The sequence below is a fragment of the Elgaria multicarinata genome, chromosome 11 (assembly GCF_023053635.1).
Source record: "Elgaria multicarinata webbii isolate HBS135686 ecotype San Diego chromosome 11, rElgMul1.1.pri, whole genome shotgun sequence".
NCBI lineage: Eukaryota > Metazoa > Chordata > Lepidosauria > Squamata > Anguidae > Elgaria > Elgaria multicarinata.
The window spans coordinates 18115806-18139159 of NC_086181.1; the positions used below are offsets into that span (position 1 = coordinate 18115806).

General features: G+C 47.7%; 1 protein-coding gene across 1 annotated transcript in view; it reads right to left on the minus strand.

The window, feature by feature from the left end:
- The window catches only part of SHANK1 (SH3 and multiple ankyrin repeat domains 1), a 92524-nt gene extending 76401 nt beyond the window's left edge, over positions 1-16123 (minus strand). The window contains exons 1-5 of the mRNA XM_063137709.1: positions 15914-16123; positions 8143-8346; positions 4816-4887; positions 2824-2932; positions 1422-1573 (exon numbers count right to left, since the gene is read on the minus strand). Of these exons, the coding sequence (XP_062993779.1) occupies positions 1422-1573; positions 2824-2932; positions 4816-4887; positions 8143-8346; positions 15914-16123 (747 nt within the window). The remainder of the gene's footprint in view (positions 1-1421; positions 1574-2823; positions 2933-4815; positions 4888-8142; positions 8347-15913) is intronic.
- Between the last annotated feature and the right edge of the window lie 7231 nt (positions 16124-23354).

Sequence of the window (23354 nt, forward strand, 5' to 3'; positions counted from 1 at the left end):
CCAAACATCCACCAGAGCTGAGGGTCCCTTGATTTTTGACACCCCAGGTATTTTGCAGCCACATCCTGTGGATCCACAATTGGAAAGCCAGAGGGGCCCTTCTGTGACTTGCTGGGCTTGCAAATTCAAGTTGGCCCAGAATCCACTACATCTGAGGGAAGCAAGGAGATCCACACACAGTACAGATCCTGGCCCATGATGGTAAAATCCTTGTGGGTAAGGGCCTGTTTCAGCACAAGACTGTAAGCTCATCAGGGCAGGGGCCTGTCTTCCTACACTTTGTAAAGCACTGTGTACGTTGAAGGCAGCATATATAAATCGGGCTGTTCACACAACAAGCTAACTTACACTCAGTGGCTGAGTGCGGCTTGATTTGAACTGTGGATTGTTTGTTGTTTGGTTATCATGTTGTCCAGACGCAGCCAGGGTAGCTTGTTAACCATGCAGCGTGGCTTATTTTCTCAAATAAGCCACCTTGATTTGTTTGTTGTTCTGTCGTTGGGTTGTTCAGGATGGTTAACAAGCCACACTGCATGGTTAACAAGCCATCCTGGCTACGTTCAGACAATATGATAACCCACTCTATGAAAAACATGCTGCGTTCAGGCAACGCGCTAAGCCATGGTTCAACAAACAACCCACGGTTCAAAATAACTGAGTGTGGCTTAGCGTGTTGTGTGAACAGCCCCGTTAAGTAATACAATCTAATATAAGAATCAAAGTGTGTGTGTGTGGGGGGGGGGGGGGGAGAAAAGATCAGCCTGCATCTTGATATGCTCCTCTTACCGTATTTCTTCGATTCTAAGACACACTTTTTCCCCTAAATAAACAGCTCTAAAAATGGAGTGCGTCTTAGAATCGATGGTGTCTTAGAATCGAAGCAATACGGTAAGAGGAAAAGAGGAAGCTCCTGCAGCAGCCTCGAGCCATGCGAGCGAGGAGGGTAAGAGCCTGTTTTTTTGTTAGTCAAATTTATTCATAAGTCCCATTGATTTCCATGGGACTTAATCGCGTGTCGTCGTCCCCTGGTGCACAGACAAGTAAAGAGCGGGACTGGAGAGTTAAGCGTTTTAGCTCCTTAATTGCGTCTTCTCCTCTCTCTCCCCGCCCGAAAATATTGTTTACTCTTTGTTTCAACGCCCCCCCTTCTTCCCGCGCAAACGGCGGTTTCTTCTCTCACAGAGGGAAAAAAGAAAAGGACACAACCATTAGAAGAAAGTGCGGAAGGGGGGGGGAGGAGATTGGCTGGGCGGTGAGGGAAGTATTTCTTCGATTCTAAGATGTCCTTTTTTCCCAAATAAACATCTCTAAAAATGGGGTGCGTCTTAGAATCGATGGCGTCTTAGAATCGAAGAAATACGGCACATCTCTCACAACATCATTCTCATATCTCGCAGCGCCGACTTAGCAATGGACTTTACCATCAGGGCTGGATAGTGGTGTGAGCACACAGCTTTGTGCAGCGCGGTGGCTCCATCCCTTGCCCGGAAGTCTATGTGGGCACCGCCAAGGCACAGCAACCGGATCACGTCGATGGTCCCATCCAACTGGGCGGCTAACGTCAAAGGCGTCTCTGCAAAGAAAGCACGGGATTACTACTGTGTGTGTGTGTGAGTGAGAGAGTGCGTGATTGGCAACTGGGACTACCATCCCCTCCAGTGGTGTAGTGGCAGCAGGGCTCACAGGGATGCAGCGCCAGGACTTTTTTTAGTAGCAGGGATGCTGACATCACCTGCCACCCCCACCTCCCACTCCAGAATTCCCTGTTCCCTCTGAGCTTAGCTACAATCCTCACAGTATTTATTTTATTTTATTTTATTTTATTTTATTTTAATTTATTTATTACATTTTTATACCGCCCAATAGCCAAAGCTCTCTGGGCGGTTCACAAAAATTAAAACCACAATAAAACAACCAACAGGTTAAAAGCACAATTACAAAATACAATATAAAAAGCACAACCAGGATAAAACCACGCAGCAAAATTGACATAAGGTTAAAATACAGAGTTAAAACAGTATAATTTAAATTTAAGTTAAAATGAAGTGTTAAAATACTGAGTGAATCAAAAGGTCTTCAGCTGGCGACGAAAAGAGTACAGTGTAGGCGCCAGGCGGACCTCTCTGGGGAGCTCATTCCACAACCGGGGTGCCACAGCGGAGAAAGCCCTCCTCCTAGTAGCCACCTGCCTCACTTCCTTTGGCAGGGGCTCACGGAGAAGGGCCCCTGTAGATGACCTTAGGGTCCGGGCAGGTACCTATGGGAGGAGGCGTTCCTTCAAATAACCTGGCCCCAAACCGTTTAGGGCTTTAAATGTCAATACCAGCACTTTGAATCGGGCCCGGACCTGGACTGGCAGCCAATGAAGTTGTAAAAGGACTGGCGTAATGTGATCTCGCCGGCCACTCCCTGTTAGTAAACGGGCTGCCCTGTTTTGTACCAGCTGAAGCTTCCGGACCGTTTTCAAAGGCAGCCCCACGTATAACGCATTGCAGTAATCCAAGAGATTACAGTACCTGGGAGGAAACGGGTTTTTACCCCCCAGTGACGATATGTGTTGTTTCTTGTTGTAATGTAAAGGCTTTTGGGGTGATTTGGTCTTGAATGGGCAATTAAGACCCATTCGCTTTGCAAACCACCAGCTCCTGGTGGAGATGAAAATGGCTACAATGGGTTTGCTGCCATGGATCAACACAGCAGCCTGCAGTTTTGGACTCTCCTTGGGGGCGTGGCTAGGGGGGACTGCCACGATGAGCGCCCGCGCTTCAAAAGGTGCCCCTGCACCACCGCTTCCCTCCTTCTCCATGCCTCCCCGATAGTTACCGCCGGTGTCGGAGTCATGATAGTTGGGGTCCAGCCCTTTGTCCAGGAGCCGCGCCACTTTCTCCGCTGCTCCATGTTGCACGTACTCCAGGAACTTCTTCAACCCCGTCTGGGGAAAAGATTTGCCAGTGACAGCCATTGAGGGTCAGGGAAGGGAGGGGACAGAATACTGCGGGTTGAAAAGAGGAACACGGTGGTGCTGGGCCTAGTGCTTAAGCCACCCAGAACTTTGCAACGGGCACAAGGAGTTCTAGCCTGAGCACAGAGGCCTCCCCCGCCACCCCTGCCCACAAGGGCTCCAGTGGAGAAAGACCATCCCACAGCCACATTCCGTTGTATTTAGGCTTATCAACGTAACCTGGTAAATAAGCCCACAATAAGCCTGCAATTTAATATACCTCTTTCTATATCTGTATTCTACTAATCTGCCAAAAGACTATGGCCATAGCTAGACCTAAGGTTTATCCCTGGATCGTCCAGGGGTCACACCTGTTCATCTAGGTGACACACAGGGGATCCGGTGCTCAGGCAGGGGCAAACCCTGGATGATCCCAGGACAAACCTTAGGTCTAGCTGTGGCCTATGATAGTCTTCCCCAACCAGATGTGCTGGACTAACACTCCCATCGTCCCAAGCCACTGGCTCAAGATAGTAGGACTTGGTAGTCCAACACATTGGGAAGATGCCAGGTTGGGAAAGGCTGGACTCATAGCTTGCATTTCTATCCTGGCTGTGGAGGAAGGGACACGATAATGAAGTAAATCAAGATGTCCTCACAATTTGCCTTATTCACACAATATTTTTGTAACATAATATATAGGCCTGGTTCATGCATAATGTGAAGCCATGTTTTGGTTTCTTGAAATCTGGCTTGTTACCTGGTGTGTGCTAGCCCATGGTATAGGTTGTTGAATTCTGGGTTCTTGTGATAGGTGAATAACCATAACAAACCATGGTTCGTTAACCAAGAACAACCCAAAAAGAGAAGCCATCATTTGTTGTTGGATTGTGAAGTCTATGTTGTTTAAACCACGGGTTATTATTACATATGAACCCAGAACTGTGGGCTGTTCATGCTATAGAGGCAGCAGGTAAAAGCAGTAACCCCTGCCAGTCTACATGCAAGCGAAGGGGGAGGGAAATAAAAAAGTCAGAAATCAAGAAAACAATCCACAATTTGTTCAATCATCTGCCAAACAAACCCTGTGTAAGGCAACAAGCCATGGGCTAAATAAACCAGTGTCCTGGTTCACACATAACATGAGAAAGAGTGAGCGAGTATGCTGCCTCTGGCATGCTCTTCACTTCCACTTTCTGTAAACAACCTACCATCAGCTCCTTCGCAGGTTGTGAGTATGATGTGCGAACCAAGAGATGCTGGGTTGTTTAGGTGCTAAACAGCCCAATGGTTAGCCCCTAAACAACCCAGCTCTCTAGATTTGCATATCATAATCACATACTTTCTCGCTCCTACTCGTGCATGTCAAATCATGCATTTAATAACCTACAATTTGCCAATATGTGCGAACTGGCCCATTGTGTTCGAACCCATCCCTGTAAACAAACCATGGTTTGTTGACCAGCTATTGTTGGTTTTGTTTAAACCATGGTTTGTTCTGATATCTGAACCCAGAACCGTGGCTCATCCCTAGCTTGTTTGCGCTGCTGTCTGTGCTGAAAGAGAGACACTCAGCAAGAGCAGCCTAAAAATGAAGCTGCTTTGAAAGTAGGTAAATTAAGCAGGAGAGAACCAAAACAGAAAAAGGGGGAAAGTTTTGCTCATCCGCAAGACAATTCAGGACAAACCATGGCTAACATAAATCACATCTTAGTGTTATGTGCGAACACAGCCATGGGATTGTAGAGTTTGAATGTTCCGATTGTACAAAAGTTGGGATGTTTAAGAGCCAACTTCAGACTCTCTTTGGAGATAAGATTTTAACTGCATTTTATTTTATTGGTGGAGCTGTTGAAAGGTTTCTCTTTTCTCACCTTAGTGTGGAGTTTTGCCAGCTGTTTCTCATCCAAGTTGGTCTGCTTGTAAACTCGAGTCTTGTAGCGGAACTGGAAATGATGTGACAATGGGAGAGAGGTAGATGATACCGAACCATCTCCAGAGACGCTTCCCCCTGACTCTCCTACATTCTAACCCTCATCCCAACACATCCATAGAAAACCTTCAGGGTTGCTCCGCACAGGAGGAATTTCCCACCCAGGAATCCCTGCTATACAGGAACCTTCAAGTGCCGTGTGCTGTTCGCTCTTCACCAGTGAAGGATAACTAGGCAGGGGAATGTCTCAGGAAGACAAGATGGGGCAGTACATGTGATGCAATCATGCATGACAGGTGAAATGCAGGATTCGTCCCATTTCCTCAAGACCCTCTAACATTTTGCAAATTACAACAGAGATACCCTTTTGTACTCCTACCATTCTTGTTCTTATATCAAGGGGGTGGGACTCTATTCCACATTGCTAAACACTCTTCCCCACCTGCAGTATCTGTTTACTCTGCAACAGCCTGTCTTCCTGAACCATTTTAAAAGCCAGGAGGGTACTGGCTGTTTCAGGGCCTTGATTGGATCTACCTCAATGCCTTGATTGGATCTACCTCAAATCACATAGAATCATAGAGTTGGAAGGGACCTCTAAGGCCATCGAGTCCAACCCCCTGCTCAATGCAGGGATCCACCTTAAAGCATCCCTGACAGATGGTTGTCCAGCTGCCTCTTGAATGCCTCTAATGTGGGAGAGCCCACAACCTCCCTTGGTAACTGGTTCCATTGTCGTACTGCTCTACCAGTCAGGAAGTTTTTCCTGTTGTCCAACCAGAATCTGGCTTCCTGTAACTTGAGCCCATTATTCCGTGTCCTGCACTCTGGGAGGATCGAGAAGAGATCCTGGCCCTCCTCTGTGTGACAACCTTTCAAGTATTTGAAGAGTGCACCCCAAGGATCCACCAGAAGCTCCTGTTCTGCCTTGTGTCCACCTCTGCCATAGAGCCCTTCTGCATTCCTGCGCCCCCGTTTCCATGCATGTCTCCGACGAGCGACAAGATGCGTCTCGCCCCACCCCCTCCGTAGATTTAACTTCTATAGATCTGAGGGAAGAACGTCAACTCCAGAAAGTCGTATGATTCAGTACCTCCCACACTTCAAGAAATGCCTCAAGACATATCTCTTTCCCCAGGCCTTCTCTAATTCACTGAATTCGTTGCTCTCCCTCTGTTGCCTGACTTTTCTCCCCCACCCGACTCCTTTGCCTCATATGTCTGTTTACTTAGTTTGCAAGCCTGCCGGCAGGGTTTCTTCGCTACTGATAATCTTATGTTTTTATACTGTGCAGTATACTGGGTTGGATGGAGAGGAAAGAAGGCGTCTTTTAGTCCCATTGAAATCAGTGGGAAAACCAGCCATTCCTGAGTTCCATGGAGTTAGGGTGACCATGTGGAAAGGAGGACAGGGCTCCTGTATCTTTAATAGTTGTAGAGAAAAGGGAATTTCATCAGGTGTCACTTGTATGCATGCAGCACCTGGTGAAATTCCCTCTCCATCACAACAGTTAACACTGAAGGAGCTATACTAGAGTGGCCAGATTTAAAAGAGGGCAGGGCACCTGCAGCTTTAACTGTTGTGATGAAGAGGAAATTTCTCCAGGTTCCCCATAAATACAGATGACACCTGCTGAAATTCTCTTAGGTACAGAAGCCCTGTCCTCCTTTCCATATGGTCACCCTAATGGAGTCCAATGGGGCTTAAGTGTGACTTAAGGGTCTCCTCCAGGGGCACTGAACCTCTTTCAGCCCGAGGGCCAAATTCCGTTTCGGAGAAGCTCTCGAAGGGATGGGTGGGGCCAAAATCCCAGCATATTTCAGCTTAACTTTCTTCCCAGTAACTAAGCTGCCAAAAAGACTTTTTAACCTTTTAGAATGGGGGAAAAACTGTACAAAAGCCAGACCACCCCTGACATCTTCAGGCAGGACTGGGAAAACTCCTGCCTGAAACCGTAGAGAGCCGTTGCTGCCAGTCAGGATCAATAATACTGGGTTGGATGGGCCAAGAGTCTGATTCAGGGCTCATCTACACCAAGCAGGATATTCCTCTATGAAAGCGGTATTTGGTATGTGTCATGGACCACTGTTGTCAGTTACCGCTATAAAGCAGTAGTGTGACTCCTGCCTTTTATATTTTTTTTCCGTACCACTTTCATAGTGGAATGTCCTGCTTGGTGTAGATGAGCCCTCAGTGTAAGGCAGATTCCTATGTCCCTGTGGTCTTGGGAAAGGGGGTGGGGACAGGGGAGGGGGGGCATCTGGGGAACCCTGGAGGACCAGATTTGTACTCCAGGCAGGCCAGATTTCACCTGCAGGCCTGAGTTTCAACACCCCTGTTCTAGATCCAACCCGCTATGGATTTGATCCAATGGTGACTTTGCAGTAACACAAAGCCATTCCACTTGTCTGAGGAGAGGCATTTGGTTTTCCCTCCCCACACGATTTCCCATCCCATATGAACCTTTCCCAACCTGGTACCCTCCAGATGCGTTGGATTGCAACCACCTTCATCCCCAGCCAGAATGCTCATTGGTTGGGAATGGTGGGAGCATCATCATCTTGCAAGCATCTGGTACCAGGAAGGCTGCCTCGGAGGTTCCCCAACTCTCAGGCACAGCTTTTCAGGGCGAAGGGGTTAGGGTGACCATATGAAAAGGAGGACAGGGCTCCTGTATCTTTAACAGTTGCATAGAAAAGGGAATTTCAGCAGGTGTCATTTGTATATATGGAGAACCTGGTGAAATTCCCTCTTTATCACAACAGTTAAAGCTGCAGGAGCTCTACTAGAGTGACCAGATTTAAAAGAGGGCAGGGCACCTGCAGCTTTAACTACTGTGATGAAGAGGAAATTTCGCCAGGTTCTCCCTATATACAAATGACACCTGCTGAAATTCCCTTTTCTATGCAATTGTTAAAGGTACAGGAGCCCTGTCTTCCTTTTCATATGGTCACCCTAGAAGGGGTTACACTGAGGAAGCCGCTGGACAGAGTGAATCAGCAAAAATGGGGGTGCCCAGCCTTGCATGAGCAGAAGTGCTTTCCACTTGTGCAGGGCTCTTCAATCGATGGGTCGCGACCCACTGTTGGGTGGTGAGATCAGTCCAGATGAGTCACGGCAAAGCTGTGGCCGCCATGTTGGGCAATTGTGAAATTGTGGAACTGGGTCCCATGTTGCAGGTTGGGAGTCTGAGGTGGATCTCAGGTCTGGTCAAGTTGAAGAGCACTGCACTAGCGCAAAGCCCCAGTAGGACCAGCGGCAGACTTACCTCCAGATAGGGCACTCCCTTCTCAAAACTCTGTGGGTACTCGCGCAAGAGCCGTTCTTCATCCAGGAATTTGGCGTCCCGCCCGTTGGTGGCTGGCTGGAAGAGCCCGTAGTTCAGCACGTCCTTCAGGCTTTCGTTGAGAGTGCAGAGGATCTGTTGCTTCGCCACCCAAATGGCCGCGTCCGGATTGAAACGCAGGCATTTCTGAAATGGGACCGGGCGGGCGAGTGGGGAGTCGAGAGCAAGAGGGAAGGCAGGCATCAAAATGGCACACTTGTCTGAGTTGGCTCTAAAACTAGGGTGACCCTATGGAAAGGAGGACAGGGCTCGTGTATCTTTGACAGTTGTATAGAAAAGCAAGTGTCATTTGTATGCATGCAGCACTTGGTGAAATTCCCTCTTCATCACAACAGTTAAAGCTGCAGGAGCCCTGCCCTCTTTCGTATCTGGTCCCAGGGGCAGGGCTCCTGCAGCTTTAACTGTTGTGATGAAGAGGGAACTTCACTGGGTGCTGCATGTATACAAACGACACCTGCTGAAATTCCCTTTTCTATACAACTGTCCTCCTTTCCAGATGGTCACCCTACAACTAAAACACATTCTGAGCCTTTTTGAATCAAAACAAAGGCATCTTTTTCTTTTTCTTTTAGGGTTGGAGAACGTCAGACCTGGCCTTCCCAGAAGGCCACATCCTATTGCCCTAACCACTGATCAGTCATTGGTTTTCTGGCTTTTGTGCAGTTTTTCCCCCCATTTGAAAATATTGAAATGCCTCTCTTAAGGCTTTGTTACTGGCAATAAGAGCTTTAAGTTAAAACAGACTGATCTCTTTTTTTGGCCCCACCAATTTCGCCTTGAGACCCGCCGACCGCTGGAATGTATTTATTTATTACGTTTCTAGCTGAAGCTCTCTACACAACTATTAAAACCAGAAAATACAACATGATGAAATACAATATAAAAGTTTTAAAGTGTAAAACTGCAGTTTAAAATGAAAGCCAAAACCAAAATAAAACCTAGCAGTAGTGCAAAGATGTAAATACAGTAAGAGATTTTAAACAACAGGAACTCATGCCGCAATCCTATGCATGTTTAGACAGAAAGAGGTCCTACAATCATAGGCCCTTTCTACACCAAAGGATTTTCCCAGGAAAATGGAGGGGCCGTCCCTGCCTGCTCCCAGGATCCCCTGTGTGTCATTTGCATGCACAGGGATGATCCTGGGACGATCCTGGGCGAAAAGGCAGGTGTAGAAATGGCCCTAGATAAATGAAAGCATAATTAAGAGAGCAATCTTATGGTTCATGGGAGAGTATCCCTGGGACCACAGGGTAGTATGGATTCCCACCGACCCACCCCACACTTGAGATCAGAGACAGAGCTTTGAGCTCAGAAGGGGAAGTCAGAGATCCACCACCCCGTAACCCAACCCCTTGCAATTGGCCTTAGGACAGCCTTCCTCAACCTGGGGCGCTCCAGATGTGTTGGACTACAACTCCCAGAATGCCCTGCCTGGGCCATTCTGGGAGATGCAGTCCAACACATCTGGAGCGCCCCAGGTTGAGGAAGGCTGCCTTAGGAGAAGCACGCCGTTTGCCTCTCAGAGGTCAGAAACTCATCCTCGTAGAGGGGGAAAGGGGGCATTCCAGTGGGTGGGGAGGAGAATGGAGAGGCCAGGATATGTGTTAGCCCGAGCCTCCTCCACCCTCACCCCCACCATCCCCTCACTCTTCGCAGTGCCCTTGCTAGCGAAATCTGTAGGGCAGGAGAATGGGGAGGCAAAGATTGTCTCCGCTACTCCTCCCACACTGCATTAGATGATCAGACACCTCCATGTTTGGGGGTTTTTGATCACTGAGGACGCAATTGATAGGATAGTGCCCTGAAACAATAATAAAACAAATACAATAAGGACACAACCATAACAGACACCCAACCCAACCAATCACCTGACACGGCAAATGGCTGCTTGAATAAAAGTATGGCAAACGTAAGCTCATGTTCAAAATTATCTGATCCTATGAAGTAGTGATACAATGCAATTCTAGTGCCTAATGCTTTTCAGTTATTCCAATGGCTTTGTGACACGTTTACCTTTTACTGAGCCGTTGTGCTGAATGCGGCCTGCATGTTTTCCCCTTGTATCTCCACAGATAAAAGTGACAGAGATTTACTTTTGTATTTTTAATTGAAAGCTAAAATTCATGCAAGGCGCCTGCTGTCTTCCCTGAGGGAACGAAGTCCCTACAGGCCTCCTGCAGCTATGGCCTAGGGCAGGCCTAATTTCTAGCGGTTCTTTAAAGACAAAAGTTCCAGGCAAAATCTGAGAAGTAGTACAGAGCTTGACCTACTGAGAATTTCAGCGTTCACCTTTAAAACGAACTGCGGCAATGGTTGCACTGATATACCTGTATTCGTGGGGCGGGGAGAGAAGTCGTTCTGTGTCCTAGGTGCTCTGGTGCATTTTGGTAATTTTAGGCTTGGGATTTAAGGGGTGGGTGGGTCAGCTTCCTTAGATGGTAACGTATATTACTTCACTGACTTCAAAATGTGGTAAGTCAGCCCTGTCACTTGTCCCCGGCAACTAAATGATTGGATTGAGTATATGGGCCCACCAGCATGAGCAGTCAGATATACATTTGCGGAAAGGAGTATTTGAGCCCTATGATGCCGGATACTTCCGCATGGAAGTTTTTTTGGGTCTCAGGCATGCTCTGGGCCAGGGGTTCCCAAACCCTGGGCCACGGACCGGTACTGGTCCGTGGCCTGTTAGGAACCGGGCCACTCAGGTGAGCTGCTTTCATCCACCCACCCACCCACCCCCACCCTAGCGTTCCTGGGCGCCGGGCACCATCTCACCTGCCCAGCCGAAGCAAAGCCAGGATACTGGGGTGGGGCGGCTTCAGAACGGCGCGCCCGGCTGGAAGCCGCTCTGGGAGAGTGACTTCTGGGTGCGCCGTTCCAAAGCTGCCCGCCTGCCCCAGCATCCTGGCTTTGCTTCGGCTGGGTGCCCACCGAGCTGAAGCGAAGCCAGGATGCTAGAGTGGGCGTGGCTTCCCAAAACCATCCCCTCAACCCCCTCCCCCAGGTCTGTGGAAAAATTGTCTTCCACGAAACTGGTCCCTGGTGCCAAAAGGGTTGGGGACTGCTGCTCTGGGCTCATCTACACCAAGAAGGCTATTCCACTATGAAAGTGGTTACAAAGCAGTATATAAAAGGCAGGAGCCACACTACTGCTTTATAGCGGTATTGAAGTGCACTGACAACTCTTGGGGGCCATTGACACATACTATATTCCACTTTCATACCGCTATATCCTGCTTGGTGTGGCTCCTGCCCTTTATATACGCTTTCATAATGGAATATCTCACTTGTAGATGAGCCCTCAGTCAGTCCACAGCACATGCAAGGCTGGCTGTTCACTGTGTGTGCCCCTTCAGCTGCCTAACCACAGGCAGACAGCAGACATAGAAAATTTCTAGTAGTTCCCGGCCTGCACAAGGGAACCCGTGATGTGGGTAAAGATGGCACCAGGAGTAGGGAAGTCTTCCTGTATGGATGTGTCCCTTTTTGTGGGCACAGAAGATGAATTTGGGGGGTTCAGAATCAGCAGGGTTGTGGTGCAGGCTAGGGACAGCCTTATTACGCCGATAACGTGTCTTTGAACTGAATGGAATAGAGCTCTCGCCCTTGGCTCTCTATGGCATTCTGTGTCTCCCAGTGGAGTTTTCAATACCTCTTAACACCATATTGGGGTTTGGCCTCTAGCAGTCTTGACCTCCTTCCCTCAGTCCTCAGACTCCCAGGGTCAGATGGGGGTAGGATGCGGGTGACGAAGGGACAACCAGCCAGACACATGCTGGCAACTCCATCCCCCGTTTCCATGGACACGACAATTTGTGATCTCTAGCAACGGTTTCCATGGTTGCCCCTGTGAATAGAAATGGGACCCAAAATGAAAGGGGAGGGGGGAAGTCATAGCTTTTAAAAAAGCAGTAAAATGTGTTAATTTGTGGGGAGGCGGAGAGAAGTGAGATGTGGGGCTGTCTTCTTCAAAGTGATGTTGGCCAACAATTTGGGGGGGTCATGGTAACTTAATGTGGTATCTACATTTGCGTTTTAAACTGCATCCTGTGTATGCATAGACGTACGGAGGTATGCAGGGGACATTGGGAATTCTCTGTGTGTATACTGGGGCGGGTGTTTGTTTTGAATATGAAGATACGGGAACAGAGGAATGAAACAGGCTGAGTCAAGGATAGTGGGGGATTGTTTTACCAACTGTCTGTAAATAGCAGCGTAGAAACCACAAGTATTCCATTTGTACAATGGTTGGACCAACTCTGAGCTTCTTCCTGTAACAGGCATGTGTCTTTTTTTAGATTTTATGTCTGTGGGCAGGCCCTGTCTTTAGTTCTTAACTTTTATGTGCAGTACTTAGATATTTATAAATTATTATTATTATTATTATTATTATTATTATTATTATTATTATTAGCAATAGTTACAGAAGTAGTAGTAAAGTGCCTAGGGACTGGAGAACTTGCAGGGCACTTGCCCTGTGAGTCGGCTGAACCTTGCTCGTCTGGTCCTGTTCCGGGGTGCCGGCCCAGACGAGAGCTTGATGAAGCGACTTTCCAGGTCCTGACTGGTGCGTGGGGAGGCAAAGCGTGCTTTCCAGGGAATTACACACTTTCTGGAGGCCCCGGAAAGGGTGCTTTGCCTCCCCCCTTAACCACTGTGGCTTAGTGGGTCATCTGAACAGTGTCCACGTGGACTTTTTTGGGTTAGGAACACCACTGACCATTCACCAACCCCTGAAATAGGATGGGGCAGCAAGAATAAATAAATTAAGGTAGTAAATCCTGTTGTATGTGTATGCATCAGGTGGGTAAGAGGCTCGAATTTAGGGCTGACACTCTACCATTAGGCAGAGTGAGGCAGTTGCCTCAGGCAGCAGATCTTTAATGTCACGAAAAGGCAGCACATGGGTAGTTATTAATTTATTATTGCCGTATTTTTACTGGCAGGGAGATTTTCTGCCTCAGGTGCTAAAATATATTGTTTGGCTGTGGGTACTACTATGCATCTTGACTGGAACAGGTTGTGGGGTATCATTTGTTGTTCAGTTTGCATTAGTTAAGGAGGTAGGGAAGTGGTTTCATTTCATTTATTGATCAGGATTTATCCAGTTGGCCCCTTCTGGACCAAACACGGACTCAAACACAATTTGGGGTTGAAGACCGTAGGTGTTTCAGAGCTGAAAAACTGAAAAAAAAAAAATGTGGTCGACAGCATGAATACACCTGAAAAATTGCGTGTGATCAAATTCGTACTTTATGAAAAAGAAAGGGGACAAACACACTTTAATCATTTAAAGTGATTAAATGATGCCTACATTTTAAACGTGTGCAAAATTAATGCCCACGTTGGGAAAAAATACGCAGGAAAATATGCAACGATTTTTCAGGCAAACGGAGGGGTGGGAAAAATCGTCGTCTGCTATGGACACAAGACAGAACCAGCTTTGAAGAGGAAGTTGGAGAACTTTTGATGAACCTGAGTTTTGCTTCTATGCACATCCCTAGGCCATCAGTACATCAGGTGAGGACGAGTTGGCATATATACAGTGAGACTTCTGGGGTGCTCAGAGAGAGGGTGTGCAGCTATGCAAAGAAGTTGGATGGCGGGGAGGGGGGGGGGAGAAGGACACTTTGCTTAGGTCTGCATCTGGCTCCCCATATGAAAGGTTTGCTGGATGAAAGGGCTGGTGATGGTGGCAGCGTCTGTAGATATGCGTTGCTGAGTGTCCTCATTTTATTGCTAATGAAGAGGGAAAGGAATACGTTCCCTTTAGTGCTGAGCTAAGGATGAATTCAGTTCTGCATTAATTACCCCCCAAGGGACTGAGGTGGGGTGGGTGAGGGGTGGAGCCCCCGCTGAGAAGGGAAGCCCCGTTTTCTTCCGTCTGTCATCAAGAAAACCCCTCCCTCTCTACTCGATCCCCTTGCGGCGCATGCAGCATCGCAGAATCGGGGATCTGAAGCCAAGGTCACCTGGAGCATGGTGCATTTCTACCCACAATGCTCACCACACACTGTCCCGTCCCGTCCTCGACTAAACCTGTGCTGTGCTGATGACATCGTGTCTGTATAGGAGACGCGGAGGAAAGGAGCGGACGAAGTGCCCCGGACTAGAGGGAATGTGCCTGATTCCAGGAATAGTTTAAGAATGCAGCACGGCTGCCTCATCCCTATGCTCTGCTGGAGCCTTCCCCAACCAGCTCCAGCAGAGACTACAACTCTCCTTATTCTTGACTTTTGACCAACCTGGCTGGGGCTCATGGGCATTGAAGTCCAAGACACCTGGGGCTCATCTACACCAAGCAGGATATTGTACTATGAAAGTGGTTTATAAAACAGGAGCCACACTCCTGCTTTATAGTAGTACTGAAGTGCACTGACAACTGTTGGGGCCCATAAGACACATACCATATACTGCTTTCATAGTGATATATCCTGCTTGGTGTGGCTCCTGCCTTTTATATACTGCTTTCACACCACTTTCATAGTGCAATATCCTACATGGCGTAGATGAGCCCATGGAAGCTACCAGCTTGGAGAAATCTGCTCTACTGCAAGGGTGTTGAACTTTCTCAGCTTGAGGGCTGAATTCCGTTTCGGGGAGGGTCTTGGGGGCCGCATTCCAGTGGTGGGCAGAGCTGAAGGCCAAAGAGGCAGGGCCATAATACCCAAAATGCTAGTATATTATAGTTTACAGCTCTTACTGCCAGTAACTAAGACCCAGGAGAGGTATTTAGGATGGTACCTATAGACAACTCGATGATGATGAAGATCATGATGGAAGGGCCATCGCTCAGTCATTGCGCAGACGCGTTGTATGCAGACCATCCCAGGTTCATTCCCTGCTATCTCCAAGTAACGCTGGGGAAAACATTATGTCTGAAAACCTGGAGCGGCATAGCTAGTCAACCTGGTGCCTTCCAGATGTTTTGGACTACAACTCCCATCAGTTATGGCCAACATGGCCAATGGTCAGGAATTGTGGAAATTGTCATCCAACAACATCTGGTGAGCATCAGCTTGCCTACACCTGGTGTAGATGATACTAAGGCAAATGTACCAATGGCCTGGCTTGGTATAAGCCAGCTCCCTATTATCATCATCCAGGTGGCTGAAGCAATATTGCCAAGATACATCACACACAAAATATCCAACATCACTTACAGTTCTGATTTGGGCAAGTGGGAGTTTCTATCATATACCAAATATGAGAAATGGGTCAGACCCTGAAGACATCTACCTAGGGTGACCATATGAAAAGGAGGACAGGGCTCCTGTATCTTTAACAGTTGCATAGAAAAGGGCATTTCAGCAGGTGTCATTTGTATATATGGAGAACCTGGTGAAATTCCCTCTTCATTACAACAGTTAAAGCTGCAGGAGCTATACTAGAGCGACCAGATTTAAAAGAGGGCAGGGCACCTGCAGCTTTAACGGGTGTGATGAAGACGGAATTTCACTGGGTGCTGCATGCATACAAACGACACCTGCTGAAATTCCCTTTTCAATACAACTGTTAAAGATACAGGAGCCCAGTCCTCCTTTTCATATGGTCACCCTACATCTACCAGCCTTCCACCCACCAATCTTCCACCCACATCCACCAACTTCCCAACTTTCTCAGCTTACACCTGCGAGCCCACCAAGCTCTCCTGTACTCTTCTCCACCCACCCCTCTCGCTCCTCACCGTCTGATGCAGGTCGGGAATGCCAATTCGGAAGACCATCATACTGAAGTGGGCGTCCTCAGGTACCGTCATGGACTGATTGTGGGCAGGGTTAGCAGGGCTGGCCGGGGGGCTGGGCCCCTCGCGGGAGCTCTCCGAGCCCGACTCCCCCTCGGGGCACTGGGAGAGGTGCTCCTCCTCCTCCGCGCTTGATTCGGGGCTCTGGGGCATCGTCGGGGGTGCTGGGCACCATCACTGGCTGCACTGCAAGGGGTGGGGGGGGGGAGAGAAAGAGACTCAAAGTTAAGAACAGAACAAGAGCCCTGCTGGATCCGGCCGACAGCCGATCTAGCCCAGCATTCTGTTCATTGGCCAACCACATACCCCAATGGGAAACCCCAAAGTAGGTACAACAGCACCCTCTCACTCACGTTCCCAACAACTGGGATACAGAGGCAAATCATTCCGGCTGCTGGATGTAAGATACAGTCATCATGACTCCTAGCCATTGATAGGGATGTGCGGATTCCATAAAAACTGTTTTGCAGTTTGACAAGTGCCTTTCGTTCCATCGTCCGCTCATTGACGGAATCAGATTTGTTTATCGATTTCCTGAATTTGCACTTGTGAAAATGCACAAATACCTCCCCCAAATGCACAAATACCCCTCCCCCTGCAAATGCACATGTTTATGCTTTAGCCTTTGTGGGAAACCCACATTTTCAGCCTGTGGTTTTTAAATTTTTTTTTTACGTATGATTAAATTTGTGTAAAATTCCAGATTTATTTTTTTTAAATGGTCCACAACTCCGCAGAATCTGTGTGATGTGGGAAAAGCCTATCCACTGAAGAATCTGGCTTGGATTCATAGAAATCCAAACTTGTTTGATTCTGTTGTGGATTTCTCTGACACCCCTAGCCATTGATAGCTTTATTTATTTATTTATTTATTTATTTTAGCATTTTTATCCTGCCCTTTAAGGCTCTCAAGGTGGCTTACAAAAATATTTCTTAAGACAGTCCCTACCCACAGGCTTACAATCTAAAAAAATGTCACAAAAGGAAAGGGGATTGGGGTGGAGGAGGTGGGGGAAAAGAAAGAAAAGCAAATTCAGGCACTAGATTCCTATCTGCCACGGATCTGTACAATTCCCTCTTAAAACCATTCAGTTTTATGGCCATCACTGCATCTTATGATAGCAAATCCCATAGTTTAACTATGCGCTGTGTGAAGAAGTACTTTCTTAGTATCCCACCATTCAGCTTCACGAGATGACCCTGGATTCCAGTATTTTGAGAAAGGGAGAAAAAGGTCTCCCTATCCACTTTCCCCACACCATGCATATTACACCTCTATCATGTCTCCCCTTCCTCGCCTTTTCTTTAAGCGAAACAGTCCCAGGTGTCGTAATCTTTCTCTCTTAGGGGAGATGCTCCAGCCCCTTGATCATACTGGTTGCCCTTTTACTGCAGGGAAAAGTTATTTTCGTGCAGGACTGCCGTAAGGGATGCTTTAGGAGTGGTAAGCAGGAGGCAGGACCACAGCACAGGGAGGGTTTCTACAGGCCAGAACTACCGAGCTGCATTCTTCTAACACACACCTATGCACGCTTCCTGACATGCAGTGTTCACAGGTGGCAATGCTAATAATATGTTCAAATCAATCAGGCACTGACAAAAATGCACATGCATGCACCCACCAAGGCTCCATGTAAGTCAAGCAATATGTAGATCTCTCCCTCCCACACCACGTGAGTATCCTCCCCGGCCCACCCACCCATAAACCAACACAAAACAATCAAAAAATACTCATAGTAAGGGATATACAGGCAAGACATGCAAACGCACAGCAGGGTCAGTGCAAGGTAGTTTGCTAGCCTGGGGCGAAATCTAATTTTGCCACCCCTCCAGCATCTTGTTCCGGGCAAGAGGTAGATTGGGTTTCCCCGCCGAGGGGTTTCCTACACTACCACTGCTCAGTACGAGTGAATGGAGACTTTTACTATATTCAGTCATATGGAGTGAGAGGGGGCGGAAAGGCTGCAATCAGAAAAACCTGATAGGGTGAGGAGGATGGGCAGATAATTTGCCCCTGCACCTATTGTATCAAGGATTTGTGTGTGTGTGTGTGTGTGTTGATGGTGGGATTGTGTTTCTTCCTTGAGGATTTTTCTGATTAGCCTTGAGTCTCTGGAATTTTGGGTTCTTCCCTAGGCTAGGCCTAATCTGCACAGAAACAAAGATATGTTCCAAATACAGGTATGGTAAGAAACTCAGTGGATCTATCTATCTATCTATCATGTGTGCAACTGGAGGTGCATGGAGACATTTGGGGCTCCCTTTTCAGTCCATGCACAGTGACCCCTGCTTCTTCATATACTAAGATGGCACCAAGAATTCCCAAGAAAATGTAAATGATGCTCTGAACGCTCAAAAAGCAACTACAGGAAAGTTAATGCTTCTTCCTCTCAATGTGCTTGTGTGGCAAACCACAATGCAAAGGGTCCACATGGGTGATGAGCTGTTCTGTGGAGTTTCTCACACTGTGCATGGTGTGCCTATCAGTCAGCTGTGCTCGTGGCTACTGATTCACACAACCGGCTTGACCCAGGCAGGTTCATTACACACTGGGCAAACAAAAGGTTGCACACAGGGCCGGCCCTGTAATGAAGCGAAGCGAGGCAGTTGCCTCAGGTGGCGGTTGCTAGGGTGGGGTGGCAGCTGCAGCCCACCACCCCAGCCATTGCTCCTGGGCCCCTGCAAGATGGCTAAGATCAGGCTGTAGAAGTAATTCCTTATGGGTAAATGCAGGGGTGGGAAACGGGGAGTGGGGGGAAATCACAAAATGTACCAAAAAATATAGGATATACTGTATCTTAGAGCAAATATTTATGTCTTCAGTCCTAAGGGGACGGGAGGGGAGGGAGGCAGCATAGTAGTGTGGATTATGGATATTTTAGCTACGGATCTGAAATAAAACACTCCTTTGGAGACAGTTCTATGCATGCCCATGAGCGCTATGCACCTTAACTTGTGGTGATAGTTGCTGTGGTGGGGAACCAGTTGGCCCTCTACCTCAGGCAGGAAAATGTTCGCAGTTGGCCATGGCTCCACATATTGAAACGTGCTTCTGAACTGGTTGTGCAAAGTGGCCCTTTCTGGCACATAATCCTAGATGTTCACACACATACATGCTCGTCCAGAACTCTGAGCGAACGCACACGGTGTCTGTCTCGGCTTGGCCAGTGAGCTTAGATAAGGATTCTCTTGTTCTTCCCACCCCCACAATTTTTTAAATCTCCTTCTGATCTGCTACCCCTCTTTGTCCTGGTTCTGCCAACATCCCCAAGCTGCGCCCCATACCCTCCCCCCACCAATGTGCTGGGTGCTAATTCCTCACCTCCGGCCCTTGCCCCACGTGCCTGCCGAGTGTCCCTTTCCACCCCTGCCACCTCCACCCCAGTCTCCTTCACTGACTTTTTGTGCTCTGCGTCCCAGTTTCCAGCCGGCCCCAGGGCCCAGGCAATCTGGATGCGAAGCAGCACACGATGTCCCAGAAAGCAAAACAGCCCTGGGACGCCTGCCCCACTTTCGGCACCTGCCAAAAGAGGGCCTATAATTAGCCCAAAAGGACGCCACTCGCCCTGCCCCCGACACTCTTCCATTCCCACTTCCCAGATGTCTCAGACATACGGATATGGGGCAGTCAGGGCGTAGGGGTGAGAGAGAAATGAAGACGTGTACCTCAGAAGCAGAGCACATAGTTGGCATGGGGAAGGTCCCGGGTTCAAGCCCCTGGCATCTCCAGATGCAAAGATCTCAAACTGCAAGTGGAAGCTGGTGACACTGATTTCAGTGGGGCTGTGAATCCAACCCCGGTTCAATCAGAACCAGCCAGAACTCTAAAACAGCTATCCTAGCTGCTGAACCCATTCTTCCAAATAGGTTCGGTACCTTGGATAGCTTGTTTAGGGTTCTGGCTGGTTCTGACTAAGAGCCAGAATAGATTCATAGCCCCACTGAATTCGGAGCCACCAGCCACCACAGGCTGAGCACACTGGATTAGAGGGACAAATAATCTGTCCTGGTATAAGGCTGCTTCCTATGCATGTTCTGTGAAAATGGAACAACCTCTGGTATCAGTTGGAGATGCCCCCAAGACAGAGATTCTATGTTTGCTAAGATTCCTAGCATCCATCCCTCGGCCCTCCCTGCGCCCCTTTGTTTGTTCATTATATTTATATCCTGCCTTTTCCTCCAAGGAGCCCAAAGCAGCATACATGACCTTCCTCCATCCCCACTCTATTTTGCCCTCACAACAACCTTGTGAGGTAGGTCAGGCTGAGAGGCAGTGAATGCCCCAAAGTGTCCAGTGAGGACTTGAACCTGGCTCACTGCAGTTCAACACTCTAGGGCAGCCTTCCTCAACCTGGGGCGTTCCAGATGTGTTGGACTACAACTCCCAGAATGCCCCAGCCTGGCTGGGGCATTCTGGGAGATGCAGTCCAACACATCTGGAGCGCCCCAGGTTGAGGAAGGCTGCTCTAGGCCTTCACATCTCTACCAGAGACATGATACTGGATGCATCAAGAGTGTCAGGAAGGGGAGGGGAGAAACCTTCTCTCTAAGAAGTGGATGAGGTCATAGGGCGATCACTTGACCTCACTGGAGATTAGGGATGTGAAGGCCTCGGAATCCACCCAGAAAAAAAGGGGGGGGGACAGAAAAATTCAGCCCCTCCCCATTTCCTCCCTCAAAACTTCTGGGGAAAAATACTGGGTTTTTTTGCTTAATTTCCCCCCCTCACTACCAGCCCCTGTGTTTTCTGTGTTTCCCTCACTAGGCCTTCACATCTCTAATAGAGACAGGATATTCAAGAGTGTCAGAAACTTCAAAACTCTTTGGGGTTTTTTAAAATTATTTTTCTCCCTAATTTTTCTGGTATGGCCCTATCCCATATTTTTTGTTCCCATTGCCCCCAGGCCTTCACATTTCTACTAGAGACAGGATATTGCATGGGTCCAATGGTGCCCACGAAGCTCTCCACTCCCTATCTCCTTCAAAACTGCCCAGAGAGCTTTGGCTATTGGGTGGTATAAAAATGTAATAAATAAATAAATAAATAACAACACAACAACAACTAGTTATCGAAGTCAAAGAACTATGGCAACAGGAAAAGGTCATAATTATTCTGTTATTTATTTTATTTTATTTTATTTATTACATTTTTATACCGCCCAATAGCCAAAGCTCTCTGGGCGGTTCACAAAAGTCACCAGCATCACATAAAAAACAAACAAACTATATGGGAAACCTTCAGAAACTGCATCCTTGCTAACATCCAGAAAGCAGTCATACTTAAAACATGTTCAATAGTCAGGAAATTCCTAAATCAGTAAAATACGACATGGTTTGCCAGGGCCTGTCATGTCCATCTGGACAGGCTGCCATGAGTAAGAAAGGGGATACTACTACTACTACTACTACTACTACAGAAACTAGGCCTACCAAAATACATCCACACCAACATCCAGAAAGCAGTCATACTTAAAGCATGTTCAATAGTCAGGAAATTTCTGAAACAGTAAAAGACAGCATGACTTGCCCGTCACAAGTGAGAAAAGAGATTGATGATGATGATGATGATGATAACCATAATAAAAAATAAACACCTTGAAAAATGTTAGGGTAGTCTTCTTTCTCTCCATTCCTAGTCTCTAGCCTTGCTCTTTTTCTCCCCTTCATCCCTTTGCCTTGCTATTTCCCACTCCTTCCCAGCCACTAGCCTTGCTTTCCCCCCCTTCCCTGCCACTTCTAGCTCACTGTGGCCAGATCTACATCAAGCAGGACATGACACTTTGAAAACATTTTGAAAACTGTCTGTGGTGTGTGTCCTGGGCCCCAACAGTTGCCACTACTGTTATAAACCGTTTTAAAGCAGTAGTGTAGATCCTGCCTGTTTCTCCCGTCCCAGTCTCTAGCCTTGTTCTTTCTTTCCCCCCTTTGCCTTGCTGTTTCCCCGTCCTTCGCAGCCTCTTCTCTGCCCACCTCTTTACCTTGCTGTTTCTCCCCTTTCCCCCCTCCTCCCTCTTCTTCTTTACCTTGCTGCTTCCCCCTCCCTCCCAACTTCTGGCTTCACGATCTCTCTCCCCACAACCCTTTTAGCTCACCTTTGACTAGCCACTCCCCCTATGGCAGCCATTATGTGACTAACCACATCATCTGTGGGAGCCATTTTGTGGGAGCTATTTTGTGGTGGTGCACGGAGCATTTTCTCAGCTTCCCAAATGTGCCCACAGGACAGGTCCAAAGAAAGTTGGGGACCCCTGGGAGATTGGATGCATCCTAAGAGTCAGAAAGAAAATCTTCCCTCCAGGAATCAGAGGGCCATTCACATAAAAAAGCTGTCCTGCTTTAAAGTTAATATAAGCTGCCCTTTTTTTTCTGAAGGACCGGCACAGTGAGTTCAGAATCCATGTCAAGGAGTGGTTCAGGACCTGATACGTTTCATGGCCCAATCCATCCAGAAAACAAATTGTCTAAAACAGGTTTGCGAAACCAGACATGCTGAGATGATGTAAATCTGGACAGAGACTTCCTGAATAGTTCACAAAACAGTGCAAATCGAAGACCCCAGAAGTCTCCTGTTCAGCACACTTCTGCTGATATAAACTGTGGCGTTTTGATACTGTAAATCCTTCAGACGGAAGTTAATAATGGTGGTGTGTTAGCTGGTATTAGCACAACAGTAGTAAAATGTGTGCATATATAACACTTGCATAACACCTCAAGTGTTACAACTGCTGTAAAACATCACTGTAAGTGTGAGACCACGCAGTAAGAGACATAGACAGACAGACTGACAGACAGACAGACAGACAGACACACACACACACACGTAACACAGATTTGGAGAATCTCTTCGAAAGGACTTGAGAGACCATCTAACTCAGAATAAGGGGCCATTGTGTGTTTGCTGTGATTCCACAGGAGGAGAGAGAAACCACGGAATGTGGCATTGGCCACAGAATTAGGTTTCTCAAGAAGCTGAGATTCCTCAGAGCTCAGCTGAAATTTCTGAGAATGTCATCCCTCCCACCCCCACACCAAAGAGGCCAATTTTGCAGAATGTTCTCTGAATATTTTCCACCACTTTTTGGTGGAGGCTGCCATTTGTTTCCCACAATGCCCCAGAGTGATGGTGGTCTGCGGCATTGTGGGAGATGCAAAATGGTAGCCGAGCTACTAATGGAGCATACTGAGACCTCTCTCGTTTCTCAGTGCCTGTTTAATTTCCATTTCCATAGTGAACCTGTGTTCACTATGAGAGGGAATAAAAGGAGGAAGACATGCATATTATTGTTTAGTTTGTTTTTAACTGATATTGTATTTTAAATCTTTGCACTGTTGCTAGCTTCTGTAATAAACTTATATGTTGTATTTTATCATCTGTATTTTATTG